Here is an 18,490-nt window from a genome sequence, read left to right on the forward strand (position 1 = left end):
TGGGTTAGATCCTTCACTAGATCAAGATCATTTTAAAGTTTCTGCTTTAGGGGTTGAAACGCAAATCAATAATCACTGTCTCCGTAAACACTGTCCTAGAGCTTTCTTACAATCACAGAACATGATCCAACAATACTAGCTGTTAAAACCTCTTAGAATCTACCTACCATTTCTACTTTCTCTCACTAAGTATAATATCTCCTGCATTTTTCTAATTGTTAACCTACTGGTACTTCTAACTAGAAGGTCAAGAAATGAGCTGCATCATATAATGTTCCATCACTGTACAATAAATAAACAGTATGGTAAAGTTATACCAATGTACCCATATAAAAACCTACTATTCAACTGGTTATTAAAATCAGTTCTGCATAAAGCATTCAACCTCATCTCAGACAATTACAGAATTTCATCAGGAGAGACAGAAATGCTGAGTAACAGAAATTAACAAACGCATAGAACTATGCTAGTAAATATAAGTTTATACATTCTGCTACTCATCTGTGGGTCTTTATATTCTTCATAAATAGCATGTCTCTATGACAAACTTGTATTTCATCTTCTACCTATTCATGAGTTTTAATTCATTTCTTCCTACCCATTTCCTATCTTCCAAGCTGTCTTTTCCCTTAATCAGTGATTTTCACACTTATCAGCAGAACTCTTTATTCCAATTAAATCTCATGTAGGATCCCAATACGTAAAATGGGCAAAAGCAGAACTTCTTTGATACAAACTGGAGAGGGGCCAGTAGACAGCTTGGAAATGACTGCTCTATATCAGAAAATTGAAGCAAAGATACAGCCAGTTGCAATTAATTCATTTGCAATGATTATAAACAGTTCCCCCATCGTTTCCAATTTTTAAGAACATTTCTTGAGCACAGGCTGCTTTTCCCTTAGAGCTCATTAACGGAAGAGAAACATACTGCCTTACATATAGTATTTAGGTAAATAAGTATTTGAATTCTTTTTTCATACTATTCAAAAGTGCAAAAAAGCATAAGATGTAGTCCTGCAACTATGTTATTAAAATGAATTTTTCAAACATTTAACATATAATAGAAAATTTTTAGAAATTTAAACTGCTTTATAACTGTAATTATTTTAATCTGAGTCCAAATACTATCCAAAAGGCTCCTTAGAGTCTCAAGAAAACAAAAATCACTCTGTAGTTACTGTGAGAAGATTATCTTCCCATTTAATCATTCTGTTGCTCTATTTTTGGACTGGAAAAAATTCCTCCGTTGTATATACCTGATTCACTTGAAAGGCAAGGAAAGAAAGTCAGGTCAACTTTTAGCTTTGCCAAGCTTAGATTAGAAAGATTTTACAGAAGGTAAAAAATGAAAATTTCTTTGCCAAAATAAGCTTGTTTGTGCTTTCCAGGCATTTCCTCACATTCATCAACCTCCTTCCACATAAAAAGGCTTTTCAACTAACTTTAATAACCCCATGCCGACCAAAACCACCTCTGTGCTTAGCTTATACAAAGCAGCCCCGTTCTTCTATGCTCCTCACTGGCTGGACGGGCAGCACCAGGTGGGAAATACGGCTCCACAGCCCACTCAGTTTGTCTGAATCCATGTGGTTGAAGGAGCTGGGAGTGTTAGAGTTGGTAAATCTCGCCCAGAGTAAATCCCGCACTTTCTCTTCGGTCTCCCTTGGGCTGACGCTTGCTTCTAAAGTTTCCTCCTCCAGTAGGACGGTCAGGACCAGGGCCACATCTTTAAAGACAGCGTTCTCATGGTCACAATACTTATAGAAAATCAAGGTGGAGCCTGCAGGAAGGGATTCAAAGCGATGGACCACAGCTGCCTTCTGGCCCTTTTCAAATCCAGAGCTAAGCTCCATGTCAACTGAATGCTTGACCTTATCACTGTCCTGCAGGGTTTTCCCAGCTCCATCAATCTGAATGGCAGAGACCTTCTGGGCAGATGTGTAGGCATCTGCGACATGGTGGCTGAGGCACTTCAGGGTCTCTCTTCCCTCTCGGGCTGCTGTGAATATGATGGTGGCTGGCTCACTGGGGTGTGAAGCGTTGAGGTGCTTCTGGAGAAATTTTCGTCCTCTCTGCCACAGAAAGGAACTCTGGCCTGGAAATTTATCCTTCAGTTGGCTAAAATGAACCAAGAAAGCCTCCAAAGCTGGATTTTTGGGGACTTGCTGTGCTGGAGACGAATAGTAGCTACTAACACAACTGAGCAAAACTATGGTAAGAACCAGGAAGCAAAGAAAGATGGAGCCTGTCAGAGAAAGAGAAAATAAAAGACAAAATTAGAGAGAATGAGTCAGAAATAAAGCCTGTGGCAAACCAAAAAGAGGCAGATACAGATACACTATCTGATTTTACTGACTGTGGTGTGTTTCTTTTGCCTAAATCCTTATAATTTTTAGCTGTTGAAATCTACCAGAAATACTTTTTAATTTCTTAAATTATTTAAAGATACAGTATCTTTGTTAAAAGGTAAAAGGTAAAATCTAATTTATATATATTTTGCTATATCTAATGATGTGATTTAGAAATGAACTATCAGCATATTCTTCTATTAATACCTTCTCAGAAGTATCTACTACCTACAGGCCATTTTTTCCTAAATGGTCAAAATGTAAAAATACCACTTCAAAAGTTAATACTTTCTTTCTCACTGAAAAGGCAGCTTTAATAGGAAGCTATATTGAATATCTTTTAATAGACTATAATGGAAAATAATCTGAAAAAAATATATATATATATAACTAATCACTTTATTGCCCACCTGAAATTAGCACTACATTGTAAATCAGGTTTACTTCGATCAAAAAAATGTTTTAGTTTCTTGTTTATGAAAAGACCTTCATAAATCCCCTTTGAATCCCCTTTGGGGATTCCCATTTTGTTAAGGATGGCAAAATATTGGCTAACACACCTAAAGGAAAAATCCCTAAAACTCAATTGTTCTGTTCTCATATTACTATCAAACATTAAAAAATATATATTAAAACAATACTAAAGCTGTTAAATCTGCTAGTTTTCTGGGTATTTCTCTGCAGATTTCTGAATGTGAATTACTGCAGTAAGACCACTTCTGTTCTCACCATAGCTCAAAAAATCCTTTTTATCAGTCCTTCTTATGGTATCCTGTGCATTCTTCTCTTTGTTTTCTTCCAGTTCTTGTGTTTCTTGTTGATGTCTCTCAGCCTCTGGAAAACAAAACAAAACATTATTATTAGAGAGTACACTAATGTGAGTGTGTGTTCCTTCATACTTCTTATCAAAGCAAAGAATTTGATTGAGGATGCCATACTTCATAAAAGTTTGTTTTGTACAAAGCTAATTACTTTTCCTGTCTTTTACTTAAAGCTCACTATTCTACTTCATTCTACTTAGAAGAATAAAATAAAATGCTGTGAAATCACTTAAGGTTACTGTTGTTACATCCACAATTCTTCACTAGCCCTTATATCAAGGACAAAGAAACAAGACTGCAGCCAAACCTATCTAAAATGTGATTTGACAAAATGTACAGAACTAAGAAGGAATTTAAGAAACGTTAGCTATACACAAGACTCAACATCACGGGGCAATGATGCTCTAATTTCAGTATTTATATTTCAGAAGGATCCTCAACTCCCAAATATGCAAATAATAGACACTAAGTTTAAAGACAGAAGGGATTACTATACACTAATAGCTTACTTTGCAAAATAGCCTACAAAAAAGCAAGCCTGAAACTTAAGGAGTGAGGTATATGAGACAAGGATGACAAGGTTAAGAAAATTTATGAACTATATAAAAATGCAGGTATGGGATGTGATATCAATCTTAAAATGTGTTGGTGAAAAGGAGGCAGTATTTTGTAGACTCTGAGCTAAGTCCCTCTAGAGTCAAAATGTGTGCCTGACCCCAGCCAGGTACCTCATATAACAATGACAGCTGAGTACTGCCCATAATCCTTACTAGAGAAATAACTCAAATAGCATAATCTATTAACATAAAGAAGTAGAGTCATCTTTACCTATAAAGAATAGTTCATTTACTTAGATGACACCAAAATATGGGTTTTTAAAATACCATGTCACAGAATTTAAGGACTGAAAGGATCTGTAGTGATCACCTACTCTAGCCTCCTACCTTACCTACTGTGACAAAAGGTCCAGAGGTGTCAAGGGCTTTGCCCAAGACCAAACTGAGATTAGAAAGAGGTTTCTTATCTCCTCAGTCAGTTCAGCTCAGTCGCTCAGTCGTGTCCGACTCTTTGCAACCCCATGAATTGCAGCACGACAGGCCTCCCTGTCCATCACCAACTCCCAGAGTTCACTCAGACTCACGTACATCGAGTCAGTGATGCCATCCAGCCATCTCATCCTCTGTCGCCCCTTCTCCTCCTGCCCACAATCCCTCCCAGCATCAGAGTCTTTTACAATGAGTCAATTCTTTGCATGAGGTGGCCAAAGTACTGGAGTTTCAGCTTTAGCATCATTCCTTCCAAAGAAATCCCAGGGCTGATCTCCTTCAGAATGGACTGGTTGGATCTCCTTGCAGTCCAAGGGACTCTCAAGAGTCTTCTCCAACACAACAGTTCAAAAGCATCAATTCTTTGGCGCTCAGCTTTCTTCACAGTCCAACTCTCTTATCCATACATGACCACTGGAAAAACCATAGCCTTGACTAGATGGACCTTAGTTGGCAAAGTAATTTCTCTGCTTTTGAATATACTATCTAGATTGGTCATAACTTGTCTTCCAAGGAGTAAGTGTCTTTTAATTTCATGGCTGCAGTCACCATCCACAGTGATTTTGGAGCCCCAAAAAATAAAGTCTGACACTGTTTCCCCTGTTTCCCCATCTATTTGCTATGAAGTGATGGGACCATATGCCATGATCTTAGTTTTCTGAATGTTGAGCCTTAAGCCAACTTTTTCACTCTCCTCTTTCACTTTCATCAAGAGGCTCTTTAGTTCCTCTTCACTTTCTGCCATAAGGGTGGTGTCATCTGCATATCTGAGATTATTTGTATTTCTCCCAGCAATCTTGATTCCAGCTTGTGTTTCTTCCAGTCCAGCGTTTCTCATGATGTACTCTGCACAGAAGTTAAATAAGCAGGGTGACAATATACAGCCTTGACGTACTCCTTTTCCTATTTGGAACCAGTCTGTTGTTCCATGTCCAGTTCTAACTGTTGCTTCCTGACCTGCAACCAGATTTCTCAAGAGGCAGGTCAGGTGGTCTGGTATTCCTATCTCTTTCAGAATTTTCCAGTTTATTGTGATCCACATAGTCAAAGGCTTTGGCATAGTCAATAAAGCAGAAATAGATGTTTTTCTGGAACTCTCTTGCTTTTTCAATGATCCAGTGGATGTTGGCAATTTGATCTCTGGCTCCTCTGCCTTTTCTAAAACCAGCTTGAACTTCAGGAAGTTCGCGGTTCACGTATTGCTGAAGCCTGGCTTGGAGAATTTTGAGCATTACTTTACTAGCATGTGATATGAGTGCAATTGTGCAATAACTTGAGCATTCCTTGGCATTGCCTTTCTTTGGGATTGGAATGAAAACTGACCTTTTCCAGTCCTGTGGCCACTGCTGAGTTTTCCAAATTTGCTGGCATATTGAGTGCAGCACTTTCACAGCATCATCTTTCAGGATTTGAAGTAGCTCAACTGGAATTCCATCACCTCTACTAGCTTTGTTTGTAGTGATGGTTTCTAAGGCCCACTTGACTTCACATTCCAGGATGTCTGGCTCTAGGTGAGTGATCACACCATCGTGATTATCTGAGTCGTGACAATCTTTTTTGTACAGTTTTTCTGTGTATTCTTGCCACCTCTTCTTAATATCTTCTGCTTCAGTAGGTCCATACCATCTGTCCTTTATCATTATATTAAGCTGCTTCTCACATATTAAACTGCATTTTTAAACCAATGTTTTCTTCCCCTACTCAGTGAACCTGCATACCACTGAAATTCTGATGGCACATATTGGTCCATATACAAATCCTATCATTTGCTCATTTAACAAATATTCATAAAGTCACTTCTCTGTGCCAAGAGCCACAGAAACACAATGAGTGAGACATAGCCCTTGTCTTCACTCAAGTTAATAATAAACTAATAAAATGCATATTTGAGATCAGTCATTGACTTACACTGAAACATGGAATTCTAGCCCTCAGTCAAGTCCAACAAAAACAATGTCTTACATTTTATATTCCTTTGCTCTGGCAAATAGGCATTTCAGGCTGAGCTTTCAGAGTACTTATAAAACACAAATCCACACAATCCAACTCCATAATATCACAGAAGGTAAAAGCTGGAAGAAACCAGCTGGATATCATCTTGTTCAACTTCTTCATTTCTACAAATAGGAAACTGAAGTACCAGCAAGTTGGGAGATTTGCTTAAAGTCACCCAAGTTAGGAAGTGGTAGGGCTGCAACTAGAATCTGTATCTCTTGAGTTCCAGTTAAAGACTTAGCACACTGCAACTATTCTTCGTGAGGAAAGACAGCATGCTGTTCTCCTTAATATACAAGTGGAGACAATCAGGTATAGAGAAATAACTAATTTGCTCAAAGTCCTATAAAACTGAAATATGCCTGAGTTAAGGGTACTGGCTCAGATGGTAAAGAATTTTCCTGCAATGCAGGAGACCCAGGTTCAATCCCTGGGTCGGGAAGAACTCCTAGAGGAGGGAATGGCTACCCACTCCAGTATTCTTGCCTGGAGAATCCCATGGACAGAGAAGCCTGGTGGGTTACAGTCCATGGGGTCACAAAGAATCAGACACAGACTGTAGTGACTAACACTTCACTTCAAGGGTACTATACCACATACTGGTTTTTAAATATACCTATCTCTTGATTCATGTAGCATTTAGTTTCCCCCAAAGTAAAAGATTTTAAAAAGTGAAAGCAAAAATATGCTTATAAGAAATAAAAGGCCAGGGGTAAATTTTTTAAGTCATACCTGTAAAAAATTTAAAAAATCATAGATACAGTAAATAAATGGAAACTGTTAAAAAATGCAGCTTATGTATAAGTGAGAAGCATCTTATGTAGTGAGCAGAATGAGCTAGCTTGAAAGCAAGAGCATTAGTTTCTCAGTCGTGTCTGACTCTGCAACCCCATGGACTATATAGCCTGCTAGGCTCCTCTGTCCATGAGATTCTCCAGGCAAGAATACTGGAGTGGGTTGCCATTCCCTTCTCCAGGGGATCTTCCCAACCCAGGGATCGAACCTGGGTCTCTCACATTGCAGGCAGAGCCTTTACCTTCTGAGCCACCAGCGAAGTGTTAGGAGATGAGAAACCTCATTTAATCTCAATATAGTCATATCTCTTTGTGACCTTGGGCAAGATGCAAAGGCCTTAATCCTATGAAGTAAAGAGAAGCTCTCTGAAAAGGAGGGCCTCACCTATGCTGTGTTCCCAGGACAGAACAGTACACAACAGGACAGGCTCAGGGCTTCTCTCACCTCGTGCCAGCAGTCGCTTCCTCAGTGTGTGTTGGCTCTCCAGCCCTGCACTGGAATGGCCAGGGCTCTGGGCATCCTGAGGGTCAATGACTGGTGGCTCCTGAGATGCTCCAGCTCCATCACTGACATGCTCAGGGAAGGCTGCAGAGCTGCCCACTATGTGTACGTCTGTTCTTCCTACCTTGTCACTTGGAGAACACTTGGGTTCTGGATCCACAGGGTCTTCACTCAGACTCTCTGAAGGGAGCTGATGGCCTTGTTCTCCACCCTGAAAACTCTGGCTGTTCTCACCTTCTGTAACCTTTACATATTTCCCATAATCTGTTTCGTCTGGATTTTCTGATTGAGCATCTGTATCTGTACTTCCTGGGCCAATTGTTTCTACCTCTTGGTGGTCTTTGTTAAGCCCAGGGGCAGGGTCTGGGGTCTGAGCTTCTTCAGTGGTACTTGTAATGACTGTAGTCTCCTGAGTATTTAGTGATGGATCATTTTCCAAATCCTTTTGCGGGTCTATTGAGACAAAAATTTATAATTTTAAAAATTTCCCTATATTTTTTATTTCAACAAGGTCCCTGATTAATAAAAATATTTATATAGATTTTTATGGCTGAAGAGGCACTCTTCCTAAACATTGCTTCTCTTGACTTTCACTAAAGGAGACTGATTACCCAAATTTATTATCTTGCTAATCTAACAAATAATATTAATTGAAAACTATTTTGAATGGCAAGCCAACTTTTGGTAATATTAAATACATCCTCTTCCCTAATGAAACAACAGATCTAGGCAATAGTCATCAATAGCAACTGAAACCATTATTCGAAAGACTGAAGAGGAATTTTATAATGAATGAACCTGGCTGCCAACTCCTGAACCCACTGATGAATCTTAATACCGCAAAAAGAAGTAAAATCAGACATTTCTAACTTCCTGAATTCAATGCAACAGGAAGTACACTATACTACCTATGAGGTATTCTTGCCAAACTGAAGCAGAATCTGATCAAGCTTCTAGAGCTAATTACCAGTTTCCAAGAAACACAGGAATAGAGGATTACATTAAATTATGCCTCAGGAATGTAATCAGAAAAACTCAAAATGATTGAAATTCTAAGAGACAAAAGACTCTGTTTCTTTAGTAACAGCAAGAAATAAAAATAAATGGCAAGAAAAGATTTTAAAAAGGAGGGGTGACCTATTGATTGAGATACTTGAGACACATCGACAATGTGTGGACCACATTATAGATCCAGTGTCCCACAAACCAACTTTTAAAGAAGCATTAATGAGATAATCAGGAAAATCTGAATACCAGCTATTTAATGAGACCAAGGAATTATTGGTTCATCTTCTAGGTATGATAAAGGAATGGGGGTAATGTTTTAATTTACCATTTAGAGGTAAGTGTTCAAGTATTTTGGCTAAAATAATATATCTAGATTTTGCTTCAATACAATGATACGGGTATAAAGAGAAGTAAGAGAGTATAAATGAAACAGCGTTAGCCATATGTTGACAGCAGATGAAGCTGGGTCATGGAATTCATTTCATCTCTCTACTTTATGTATGTTTGAATTTTCCATAATAAAGTTAAAAAAAAAAGCAACCGAAAAGATATATCAATGAAATGCAATCTGTGACCCAAATGTAAAGAAAAAAAATTAGAAACCCAACTGTGAAGAAAGAGAGTTTATGAGACAATTGGAAAATGTGAATACTGGGTGTATTTATGAAGAATAGTGTGGAATAACAATTTATTTTTATGTGTGACAGAACTATTTTGGTTCTTTTTTTTTTTAATGTAGCTTTAAGAGACGTAAACTAAAGTACTAACAAAATTATATCATGTCTTGGATTTGCACTTAAATATTTCAAAGCAGGTAACAAGAGTAGCATTATGCAGGTAAAAGTTGAAGTTAGATGTTGAGTACATGTGACTTCATTATACTGTGCTAGTTTTATATATTGAAAAATATCCTTAATAAAATATTTAAATATGCCCTTCTCTTCCAAAAAACCTATTTAATATTTTGCCTATATTTCCTATATATACACTTAGGCAGGATGAAAAATTTAAATTTCATCTTTCCTTATAATTGAAAGATCCTGCTCTAAATATATAGCATATCACAGCTAACTTGACTTTTAAAAATATAACTCTAAAGATCTGTCTACCATCTTTTTTTTTTTTTAACTACCCGCCCACTCCCAGCCCATCTTTTTTTAAGATGTATTTTCCCAATACTACAGGAGTGTCTAAAACTTGATCGTCTTCATAATTAGGGTCTGGTATGATGGTAAAATTCAGTAAATATCAAAGAATAAGAATCATAATCAATCAAGCAACTAACTTCTTTTTTACTTCCAAACTTCAGTTTTAATCACAGAGACTTTCTCTCTTAGCACAGCCCTAGTTTCCTACAGCACAAACTTCGTGCTGTACAAACAACTCTTACCCTCTGGAGGATCCCTAAGTCCTCTGTCGGTCATGTTTGAGTTCTATCTCTTCAGACTTTGGGGCACTTTCTGTTAGTATCTGGATTTCCTTGTAAAGATGTCTTGGTTTCTTCTTGTCCCAAGTCCCAACAGGCTCATGCTTCCCGTGGACCCAGGAAAGAAGGCATATATACAGTGACTAAAACAAAACGAGAAGAATTGAAAAGACTTTTTTATTCATACATGGGAGAAATGCCTAGTTCAGCTTTATTTACTAAATCTGTTTAGTCTGAGTACTATTTCCTCTCTGAAACTTTTCTAGTGAAGAAAAAATGTTTTCTGGCTTTCATGAGGCTCATATTCCAAATCCGAGACGATAAATAGAAAAAAAAAAAAGCTTCAGATTATTAACCCTTGTAGATGACATAACCTTCTAATACATTCTAGTGTGTCTGGAAGGATGTAAAAAGTAAGAACAAGTGACCAGAATCTTGAAGGAAACACCTTTGAAACTGAAATAAAAAGTAATTCCAAGAGTAAAAATTTAAGTCACTGCAGAGTTAATCACTGCAGATTTCCCTTATGTCTTCAATTTCTGTCCCATATAAATTTCTCAGTTTGCCTACCAGAAACTTCCATTTATCATTAACAAGGAACATGCACAGGGGTGACCTACAGATGAAGATGGCTGTCTTGGTATTAGGAAGAACAAATACACATTTGGAGTTTTGTCACTAAGAGTGGTTTTCTTACAGTATTCTTTCATAAAATATGGAGATAGTTATCTCTTTATACAATGCCCTTCTATACACTGCTCAAAGAAGTTGCTGTGTTAGTCACTCAGTCATGTCTGACTCTTTGCAACCCCATGGACTATAGATCAAAGAAGAATATATATAAATTATTAAAAGCTGTATACAAAAGGAATCAAAACCAGAGTTAACTTATAAGCAATAGAAACTCAATCATATCTTATATTCAGTTGGTGCAAACATAATTGTGATTTGGGTTTTTGAATTTTAAATCATTATAACTAGGCTTGAATACATCTTAATTAATCAAAATAGGAACTATTACAATCAACACATTTTTGCTAACGAGACATAAGTTTGTTTATTCCTGTAGCGTGAAAAGCTATGCTTCATGATTTGACAAACTCTTGGAAAGCATTTGCTGCATTCTGTTGGTTGTGGAAGTGTTTTCCTTGCAAAAAGTTTTCGAGATGCTTGAAGAAGTGGTAGTCAGTTGGCAAGAGGTTAGGTGAATACAGCAGATGAGGCAAAACTTTAAAAATAAATAGAAAATCCAGTGACAGAGGAGTCTGGTGGGCTACAGTCCATGGGGTTGCAAAGAGTTGGACATGACTTAAGCAACTAAGCACGCATGCATGGACCTCATAATAAAAACTAAAAGGTACCTAGTAATAAATCTACAACACATATGCAAGGACTTTGGAATGGGGTGAAGTTTATGGTATGTAAATTATACTTCAATAAAACTATTTTTTTAAAAAAGAACTTTTAGGGAGAAAAGTATTAAAACTTTACTGAAGAACATAAAAAGGACCTAAGTAGAAAAATATACTGTGTGTACAGACAGTAAGATTCAAGGCCATTTAATGTAATTGCACTCATCTCACATGCTAGCAAAGTAATGCTCAAAATTCTCCAAGCCAGGCTTCAACAGTACATGAACTGTGAACATCCAGATGTTCAAGCTGGATTTAGAAAAGGCAGAAGAACCAGAGATCAAATTGCCAACATCTGCTGGATCATGGAAAAAGCAAGAGAGTTCCAGAAAAATATCTACTTTTGCTTTATTGACTACACCAAAGCCTTTGACTGTGTGGATCACAACAAACTGTGGAAAATTCTTAAAGAGATGGGAACACCAGACCATCTGACCTGCCTTCTGAGAAGTCTGTATGCAGGGCAAGAAGCAACAGTTAGAACTGGACATGGAACAACAGACTGGTTCCAAATCGGGAAAGGAGTACATCAAGGCTGTATGTTGTTATCCTGCTTATTTAACTTATATGCAGAGTATATCATGAGAAATGCTGGACTGGATGAAACACAAGCTGGAATCAAGATTGGCAGGAGAAATATCAATAACCTCAGATATGCAAATGACACCACCCATATGGCAGAAAGTGAAGAGGAACTAAAGAGCCTCTTGATGAAAGTGAGAGAGGAAGAGTGAAAAAATTGGCTTAAAACTCTACATTCAATCTGGTCCCATCACTTCATGGCAAATAGATGGGGAAACAGTAGAAACAACGGCTGACTTTATCTTTTTGGGCTCCAAAATCACTGCAGATGGTGATTGCAGCCATGAAATTAAAAGACACTTGCTCCTTGGAAGAAAACCTAAGACAAACCTAGACAACATGTTAAAAACCAGAGACATTACTTTAGCAACAAAGGTCCGTCTAGACACAACTGAGCAACTGAACTGAACACCAATTCCCTCCAAAATAATCTGTAAATTCATTGCAATTTGAAACAAAATCTTCAGACAATTTTTTTTATTGTTATATGTTTCTTATGGAATGAATGAGCTGACCCTAAAATTCATGAAAAGTAGTGAAGAATTAAGAGTCAAGATAATTCTGAAGGAAGAAAAAAGAATTCTGAAAGAGGGAAATCTTTACCAGATATATCAAGATACTAAAAACAATAGGGCACTGGTGTTAGAACAGACAAACTTAATAACACAGAATGGAGAGCCAAGAAATATGTACATACTTAAGTAAAGGAAACTGACAAAGAGAAAGAATGGATTAGTGAATAAACAGTTTGGGGACAACTGATTTTCAAATGGGAAAAAAAAACTAGATTTCTACCTCCACAAAAATGAATTGCAGATTAGATACCTAAATGTAGAGTGTAAAACTTTGAAATTTTCAGAAGAAAGTGGGGAATACCATTATAACCTCAAGGTTTTCTTAAGCAAGATATAAAAGGCATACAAACCATGAGGGGAACAAATGTGATGACATTAAAAAATCAAATCATATACAAATCATCAAAATCAAGGTTAAAAGATAAATTCACTGACTAGAAAACTATCAGCAACACATATAATCATCAACGGATTAATATCTAGAATACATAAAAACTACCCTAGATCAGTTAAGAGACAAATACTGCTATTTTGTGTTTTAAGTGGGCAAAAGAGATGAACAAGCAGGTAAATAAAAAAGAGGACTTTAAAAGTCTATGAACTGGTTAAGAAATGTAGGCAAGGAAATGCAAAGTAAATGATGAGATACCATTTCACAGCCATCAGACTGGAAAAAAAAAATGTAATACCAAGTGTTGTTGGTGAGGATTTGGAGACACCCAGACCTGTATTGCGGAGAAGGCAATGGCAACCCACTCCAGTACTCTTGCCTGGAAAATCCCATGGTCAGAGAGGAGCCTAGTAGGTTGCAGTCCATGGGGTCGCTAAGAGTTGGACACAACTGAGCGACTTCACTTTCACTTTTTACTTTCATGCATTGGAGAAGAAAATGGCAACCCACTCCAGTGTTCTTGCTTGGAGAATCCCAGGGACGGGGGACCCTGGTGGGCTGCCGTCTGTGGGGTCGCACAGAGTCAGACACGACTGAAGCGACTTAGCAGCAGCTGATCTGTATTGACAATGAGGCCACCTGTTACAACTTGGGAGGGCAATACGGAATACCAAGTTGACACACACATTCTACAAATCAGCAATTCTCCTTTTAGACATGTACCTTAGAGAAACTTTTCCTAAAGTGCCCCATGGTGTTTGTGGCAGCATTGTTTAAAAAAATGAGGAAAAATTGAGAAAATCTTAAATGTCCATAAATAAGGAACTAGATTTTTAAAATTGTGGCATATTCTTTAAATGTAATATTATATACAGCAATTAACATGTATCAAAAATTCATAAATATACAATATTAAAGCCTTTATATACAATTTAAGAAGCATAAAATACTACATGTGTGTGGGGGGTGTGTGTGTGTGCATGCTCAGTCATGTCCAACTCTTTGCAACCCCATGGACTGTAGCCCACCAGGTTCCACTGTTCAGAGAATCTTCCAGGCAAGAATACTGGAGTAGGTTGCCATTTCCTACTTCAGGGGGCCTTCTCAATCCAGGAATCAAACCTGAGTCTCGTGTGTCTCCTGTATTGGCAGGCGGATTCTTTACCACTGCGCCACCTGGGAAGCCTGTAAATACTATAGAGTGATTTAAAAATAATTAAACAAATGGAAAAAAAATGAACCAACTACTGATACATAAGATGGATGAATCTGAAAAATGTGATGAGGTTAAAAAGCCACACACAAGATTATATGCCAAATGACCCCATTTATACGAAGTTCTAGAATGGCCAATGGTCTACAGTGATGGAAAAGAGAAGTGGTTCTGAGGGTAAGGACTGCTGACTGGAAAAGGGCATGAGAAAGCCTTTTGGGGTAATGAAAGTATTCTATATTTTTACTGAGGTGGTGGCTACATTTGTCATCAGGCTTAAAATCTGTGCATCTTATTGCATGTAGGATATTCTCAATAAACTTTATTTCATGTAAACCTAACTGAATGCTTAAAAACACACACACACACATTACTTGGAAACTAGGTTGTAGTCAATAAGCAATCTGCAAAGGAACACCAGAGATATATCTATAATCTTACAAGTGCTCAATATATGCCTTTCTTATCACAAGGCATACATCATTTCTATAGCCCATTTCCCTCAGACCCTTTGACACACACTGCTGTTCATAGCTGAACCAGTATTCCCTTAAGGCTACAAGGAAGAAATGATATAATCACAGAAGTTCTTGATGTATCTTCAGAAGAAATTACATGGTGGGGTATCTGGGAGACCTGGAGGCAGATTCCAGAGGCAGGTCAATTTTTTGAACTGTGTCTAACCCATACCGGGAAATGTGTGCATTAGAAACCTCTGGACTGCATAACAGAACTGAGGTAGCACCTCATTCTGATGGAAAATGGACACGTTTAAAACTCTTTGCAGCTTCAGGAAAAACCATCCATGAGCATCTCAAAAACAACCACCACCACCACCACCCATCTTTGATGGTATCTTGAAAGAAAAAAAAAAAAAAAACTGATGAAGACCTACATGCTTCATTTAGCACAGAAGATGTTTGCTTTTAGCGAATCCCTTACAAGTTCAATTGTGAAATATTGGTTTTCAGTCCCCCATTTATAGAGGTTACAATGATTCATTTTCCCACTTAAATAAAACTTAGCCTTATCATTGGTAGGTATCTTTGCTTCCCTATGATCCTGAAATCTGCAGCAAAACTTAGTGTTTTCCTTTAACTGTCTCCATGAGGGCTCAAATCAGGTTCAAGTAATACAGTTTTACTGTCTATGGAGAATATAACAGGGAGTAGGCTGAGGGATGCCTTCCTTAATTTCAATATCTCAGGACTTCCCTGAAGAGGGACACAGATTTGCCTCACTGCTTCTTCTGTTGTGGATGCCCTGATCTTCCTTTTATATATTTATTTGGCTGCACTGGGTCTTAGTTGCAGCATGTGAATTCTTAGTTGTGACATGCAGAATCTAGATCCCTGACTAGGGACTGAACCTGGGCTCTTTGGGAGTTCAAAAGCTTAGCCACTGGACCACCATGGATGTCCCCTGGCTCTGTCTTTTAAGGTGCACCCTTTCTGCTCCATCTCAATGTACCAATGGTAATGCTTTGACAACCTGGCAGGTGTTTATTGTTTGGTACATAGAATGATCTCTGCACTGCAGTAATAAAACCAAGTTTAGCAGCCTGGAAGACACAAAATTAGAAGCTTTAAGAGTAATTTTACAAACTGATGCATATACAACTGTTACTGAGTAATAAAATGTTGAAAGTGTTCAACTTTTTAATTGCAATGTACATTGATGTACATAAAAATTAAACACATGATCAGAAAAGATACATTTGCTTCTGTGGAGGAAAGGATAGGAAGAGGATGAGAACAAGAATGAGTTTCAACTGTCATCTGTTAAGCTTTTTAAATGAGGTATATGTGGCAAAATGTTAGTATACTTTATCTATGATTAGCATTCCCTGTGCTACACAGGGACCTTGTTGCTTATCCATTCTGTATATAATACTTTGTATCTGCTAACCCCAAACTCCCACTCAACGCCTCTCCCTACCTTCCCTCCCCTGTTGGCAATCACAAATGGATTCTCTGTGAGTCTTTCAGTTCTGTAAGTTCATTAGAGTCATATTTTAGATTCTACATATCATCTTCTATCCATGGACATTTACATTGTTTCTATGTCTTGGCTACTGTGAACAGTCTCGGCACTATGAACATAGAGGTACATGTATCTTTTGTTTTTGCCATGCCAAGAACCTTGCAGGATGTTCCCCCATCGGGATTAAACCCAGGGCCTCAGTAGTGAAAGCAAAGAATCCCAACCACTGACCCACCAGGGAATCCCCTATCTTTCTGAATTATAGTTTTGTCTGGAGTAGGACTGTTAGGTCATATGGTAATTCTATTTTTAGTTTTTTTGAGGAAACTCCATACTGTTTTCTGTAGCGGCTGCACCAACTTACATTTCCAACAACAGTGTAGGAAGGTTCCCTTTTCTCCACACCCTCTCTAACATTTGCTATTTGTAGACTTTTTTCCAAGAAGTGTTGCTTTTTCTTTTTTATTTTCAGCTGCACTGGGTCTTTGTTGCTTTGTGGGCTGGGCTTTCTATAGTTGCAGAGTGTGGGGGCTACTCTTCCTTGTGATGTGTAGGCTTCTCATCGTGGTGGCTTTCTCTTGTGGAGTACAGGCTCTAGGGTATGCAGGCTTCAGTAGTTATACCAAGCAGGCTCGGGAGTTGTGGCTTGTGGGCTCTAGAGCACAGGCTCAGTAGTTGTGGCACGTGGTCTTAAGTTCCTCCTCAACATGTGGAATCTTCCCAGACCGGGGATCAAACCCATGTCCCCTGCACTGGCAGACAGATTCTTATCCACTGCACACCAGGGAAATTCCATCTGTAGATTTTTTAATCTTGGCCATTCTGACTTGTGTAAGGTGGTACCTCATTGTTTTATAGTCTTGATCTGCATTCCTCTAATTAGTGACGCTGAACATCTTTTTCATGTGCCTACTGGTCATCTATATGTCTTCTTTGAGAAATGTCTATTTAGGTCTTCTGCCCATTTTTCTTTTTCTCTTTCTTTTCACAATTACAGGAGACTTGGAAAATACAGAACAAAATTACAGATAGTTCCACTATTTTTTAAGCAGATAAATTAAGATTTTTATTTGGAGTTTCAATATAAAACTCTCAAAAATTATCAAAATGAATATACAGAAAAGTAGAAGCACCATGAACCAATTCAACATGATTAAGATTTATAGTGTATGATTTCAATATCTTTAGTTCATGAAAATTTTGCAACTGTTTTATGTCCCTGTATATGTTTCAGTGTCTGCTAGTTTATAGAACCTTGAATAGAATTTGTATCCTACTATTGTATGAAAATTGCCCATTTTTCAATCAGGTTTGTTTTTTGTTGTTGTTGAATTGTATCAGCTGTTTGTATATTTTAGAAATTAAGACTTTGTCACTTGCATCATTTGCAAATATTTTTTCCCAGTCTGTAGCTTGTCTTTTTGTTTATGGCTTCTTTTGCTGTGGAAAAGCTTGTAAGTTTAATTAAGTCCCATCTATTCTTGTTTTTATTTCTATTGCCTTGGGAGACAGACCTAAGAAAATATTGGTATGATTTATGTCAGATGTTTTGCGTATGTTCTCTTCTAGGAGTTTTATGGTTTCAATGTTTAAGTCTTTAGGACATTTTGAACTTACTTTTCTGTATGGTATGAGAGTGTGTTTCAACTTCATAGATTTACCTGTGGCTGTCCAACTTTTCCAACATCACCTGCAGAAGAGACCGTCTTTTTCCCATTGTATATTTTTGGTCTCCTCTGTTGAAGACTGATCACAGGGGTGGGGGTTTAATTTGGGGCTCTCTATTCTGTTCCACTGACCCAAGTATGTCTGTTTTTGTGCTAATATCATGCCATTTTGGTTGCTGTAGCTTTGTAGTATTGCCTGAAGCCTGAGAGAGTTGTGCCTTCTCCTTTGTTCTTTTTCCTTAGAATTGCTTTGGCAATTCTGGGTCTTTTATGGTTCCATATAAAGTTTAGGATTATTTGTTCTATTTCTGTGAAAAATGCCATAGGTAATTTGATAAGGAATCACATTACATTTTGTAGACTGCTTTGGGTAGTATGGCCATTTTAACAATATTAATTCTTCCAATCCAAGAGCACAGGACATCTTTCCCGTGTTAATATATTTTAGATCTGGCTGCATAGGTGAATACTATTTTCAGCACTTTTCTATAAAATGATTGATGTTAATAAATTTTTTAAATGAGTAATAAAATGTAATGTAATAGCTTCTGTGAGGAAAAAAATCAAAACGAAAAACCTGTAAGGGTTAACTCTGAGCCCACACACAATTAACTTCTGTTACAAAGGCACACTTCAACAACAGTTTCCTATGCATTTTGTCACAACCAGCTGAGAGGAGACAGAACAAAGGAAAGCTACTCTCAAGAATCAAACTGGGGCTGGGAGA

General features: G+C 37.6%; 1 protein-coding gene across 1 annotated transcript in view; it reads right to left on the reverse strand.

Moving 5' to 3' along the window:
- Positions 1–1,138: 1,138 nt before the first annotated feature.
- LOC138090352 (torsin-1A-interacting protein 2-like) overlaps positions 1,139–18,490 on the reverse strand; it is a 35,014-nt gene continuing 17,662 nt past the window's right edge. Inside the window, exons 2-5 of the mRNA XM_068985865.1 lie at positions 9,905–10,083; positions 7,450–7,959; positions 3,078–3,182; positions 1,139–2,245 (exon numbers count right to left, since the gene is read on the reverse strand). Of these exons, the coding sequence (XP_068841966.1) occupies positions 1,485–2,245; positions 3,078–3,182; positions 7,450–7,959; positions 9,905–9,938 (1,410 nt within the window). The 5' untranslated portion in view covers positions 9,939–10,083 and the 3' untranslated portion in view covers positions 1,139–1,484. The remainder of the gene's footprint in view (positions 2,246–3,077; positions 3,183–7,449; positions 7,960–9,904; positions 10,084–18,490) is intronic.

Source organism: Capricornis sumatraensis, chromosome 14 (assembly GCF_032405125.1).
Source record: "Capricornis sumatraensis isolate serow.1 chromosome 14, serow.2, whole genome shotgun sequence".
Classification (NCBI taxonomy): Eukaryota; Metazoa; Chordata; class Mammalia; order Artiodactyla; family Bovidae; genus Capricornis; species Capricornis sumatraensis.